The 3,484-nt window shown below is 35.0% G+C and overlaps 1 protein-coding gene across 1 annotated transcript; it reads right to left on the reverse strand.

Annotated features, from left to right (window-relative positions):
* On the reverse strand, positions 195-3,081 carry LOC105167806 (gamma-cadinene synthase-like). The gene is made up of 8 exons (XM_020696015.1): positions 2,953-3,081; positions 2,529-2,802; positions 2,103-2,197; positions 1,814-1,968; positions 1,507-1,725; positions 1,232-1,370; positions 854-1,102; positions 195-615 (listed from the first exon to the last, which is right to left on the reverse strand). The coding sequence occupies exons 1-8, from the start codon at positions 3,079-3,081 to the stop codon at positions 316-318; spliced, it is 1,560 nt and encodes a 519-aa protein (XP_020551674.1). The 3' UTR covers positions 195-315.

Below are 3,484 nucleotides of genomic sequence, written 5' to 3' on the forward strand. Positions count from 1 at the left end.
GGTGGGGGTGGGGGGGGGGGAATGGGGTATAATTGTTATTTTTTAATTTTTTTTTTATAAATTATAATTATATGTATTATAAATATATGTTAAAAATTATAATTAAAATAATTATATATTAATAAGCCTAGTTGACCAGTTTGACTAGAAGGGTATTTTAGTCATTGTTTCTAAAAAAATATATTCAAATTGACCAGGGGGCGGTGTGATTATTTATTGATAACCTAGGGGTGATTTTTTATATTAAAAATTTCATAAGGGGGTTTTTGATATTTTGTTATATCACAGGGGGGCAAAATGGATTTAACCCGTTAATCAAATGACAATGGGATCCACAAAGAGAGCAGGAATTTCTCCTGCTAAATAGTTTTGAGGATTTGTAAACGAATCTCGCCCATTCCTGTAAATGACCTCGCCTGCACGTGCATAATTAAGAAGTTGCTCCATCATGTCCTTAGATACTATGGAAATTTCAGTTGACCACTCTGTATTGAAATCCTTCCATGCATTCTCAAAAAGTTCGTTGAACTTGTCCACAGTTTCTTCTTTTGATACACCATATTGCTTCACATAGCAATCCACCGCTGTCGGTATATTTCCACCCCTGCTCTCGCGCTTTTACAAAAAAAAAAAAAAAAAAAAAATTGAATATATCATGGGCAATATAGTCATTGGTAACATAAAAATGAAATAGCACTACACCCAAAGTTATCAAGTTATTACTTGTAATCAATATTTTTATTGTCATTCTGTATGCGTATAATCTTTTATACGCAATTCTTGTGATACAAACCAAAAGTTCTTGTCTGTCATTATTATTTTCAGTGCATAAAATGGATTTAGAGCTTCTTACTTCATCACTGCCGATATCATCCGCATGTCGACAAATCCTGGTGGATGCTATAAGAGCTTTGTTAGGTTCACTCATCAACCAATCAATTGATTCTTTGGAGACAGATTTTAATCCTGGGATACCCACAGTGAGGAAGACATAGATGCAACTCGTGACAATAGTATTAACAAGGTACTCTTCGTATGCAGGCATTTGTCCTCCCAAGAACCATTGCGTATGTCTGTTGTAAGCCTTAGCAATTTGTTTCACCTACATATGGACAACATGTTTAATTACATCGAAATGTAATAAAAAAACAATTAAGAAAGAGCGGAAGAGAGAGGTAAATATACACTCAATAAGATAAATTAGGATGGATCGGTAAGAGTTTGTCCTTACTGCTTCTTTAGCGTAAGGCACTGCAAATAATTTTCCTTGTTTGGCTGCTTCAACTTCGTAGTCCTCGTATAGATTTAGAATAAACTTATAAATAATTTTCATGTAATCTGGAAGTCGATCAAGTTCATTGATATCCCACCTGCAAGAATCAAATCAATTTTTACTCAAATTCATCTTTAATCACAAGATGAAATTGTTATTATTAATATTATTTTTTAAATCAAGGACAAGTAAATAATTCTAATAATTATATTAAATAAGTATATATCTTATACTTTTCCAAGATCTCAGTGAAAAGGTCAGCTTCTTCAACTGTAGCATAATTATCATATGTATCATCCACTATTGTAAGCATCAGCACGCTTTTAGTAATTTCAATTCGCGCATAAGAATGTTGAGGCTGAAAATTGAGAGCCATGCCCCAAAAATAGCCCTCCACCAATCTGTCTCTCACATAAGGTAGTTTTGATACCAAATCTAGCTCGTTCCACCACCTTTAAAATGTAAAAAGAACTAACAAGTCAATGTGTAGTTATTACACATTCAGTAATACACAGATGTAATAATAAGTGTATTGCGTACCTGGAAAGATCATGGAGTTCTTTCTTATATATATTTTGCAAATAATTGAAATCCAGCTTGGCTAGTTTTAAAAGTATTTCATTCTTCGATTCGTTCCTCTCATAAAAGGAAATGTAATGGCGGGCTTCCAATCTTGGAACGCCCTTGCAACGCCTCTATAAATCGGTTGCTCTAGAGCTCTCTTCACTTGGCATTGAAGTAGAGGCTCTAATTCTTGCACCATACGATTTAGGTGATGGGTTGTAAAGGCCACTGCATCTTCTAATATGCCTTCGCCATGAATCCTCACGTTGGACGCTTCGTACAAGCTTAGCAGGCCCTTAGCATCACTAGTGAGGGTTTCTTCAAACTTGCCGTCGTCATCCTTAAACTTGTTGAAAACATCTGGTTGATGATCAATTACGTCACATGAAAATCGTATAAGTTGTTTTTATTTCTCGTAAGATTAGTATGACCTAAATGAACAAAAGCTTGCTAAAAAAAGCCCTTCTCATGATGTGTCACTTCATAACTGCATTTCAAAATTTGAAGTACTTAGCCCCTTTAAAGTTTGTTCAGAGCATGGTATTATAATGTGTTAACCCCTAATTTTAATTTCAAATCGATGCATAACATCATTATATATATGTGTATAATGGTAAGGCGAGTAAAAAAAGATTTATTCGATGTAAATAGTCACATATATATTGCAAATGAAGTGAGAAAACGAACGTACTGCAAGAGACAGAATAGCGATGTTGCCTGAGCAGACGAAATTGAAGCGCAGTAGCGAACAAGTCATAGTTGTCCTGGTCCTTATCTTGAGACTGGAAAAACAAGATTTCTCGGAGCTGATCTTCAATCTCTTGCTCAAAATGATATCCCACTCCCAAACGCTCAAGAGTGTCAATTAATATTAGTTTCTCAATTGTTGTACTTCCTTTCGTCATCAGCATGCTTCTTGCTTGTTGCTTCAGTTCTTGAATTGCTTCAGCATACTCTTTTTGTACCTACAAAAATGCCAATCATCGTTTGCCAACACATGGGATGCGTAAAGTTTCATAAAATCGACATGTTAAATGCATGGATCGATTGCATTTAATTTTACCCTGTAAAAAGAATTAACAGACAAAAGTAACAAATAGAAGAGCTACACAAACCTTCTCGTCCAAAGAAAACGAAGTGAAGGCATCACCCCACATGCTCGGGGTGTAACTCGTAATGGGTGGGCGGACATCCTTGGGGAGATTGGGAAGGCTATCATCAAAAGCGGTCGCAGCGGGAGCCATTTTGATTTGCAGCTAATAATCAAAGCCTATCTCTCAATCTCTAATGTTGTAATCTCTGTCTGTATATTTGTTGATATGTATCAATCACTAATTCACTTATTTATAGGCATCATGTGATCAAGTTTACAGGTCCCATGTAGACTTCCTCAATCACTATCAGTCCACCATACGCAGACACACAGGTTGTGTGTATGTGCGTGTGTTTGTGTTTATTTGACAAAGAAACGTCCATTTGGATTTCATATATAATACGACTTTCACTGTATTTTGCCCTTTGTTTTCTTCCGTGTAGTTTTCTATTAATGTTGTTTTTGACTAGGCACGAAATCTTTTTTTTATTATTATTATTATTTTTTATTATTTTGTCCCTCTCTCAGTGAGTGAATTTAAATTAATTATATAA

The sequence above is a fragment of the Sesamum indicum genome, linkage group LG8 (assembly GCF_000512975.1).
Source record: "Sesamum indicum cultivar Zhongzhi No. 13 linkage group LG8, S_indicum_v1.0, whole genome shotgun sequence".
NCBI classification, from domain to species: Eukaryota; Viridiplantae; Streptophyta; class Magnoliopsida; order Lamiales; family Pedaliaceae; genus Sesamum; species Sesamum indicum.

What these genes read in the sequence shown, in the direction of transcription:
- LOC105167806 (XM_020696015.1), bottom strand. Translation starts at nt 3,081, where the DNA reads ATGGCTCCCGCTGCGACCGCTTTTGATGATAGCCTTCCCAATCTCCCC. An exon ending in CGTTTTCTTTGGACGAGAAG is followed by an intron (nt 2,803 to 2,952) that starts GTTTGTGTAGCT and finishes GCATTTTTGTAG; the next exon opens with GTACAAAAAGAGTATGCTGA. An exon ending in TCGCTATTCTGTCTCTTGCA is followed by an intron (nt 2,198 to 2,528) that starts GTACGTTCGTTT and finishes ATCATCAACCAG; the next exon opens with ATGTTTTCAACAAGTTTAAG.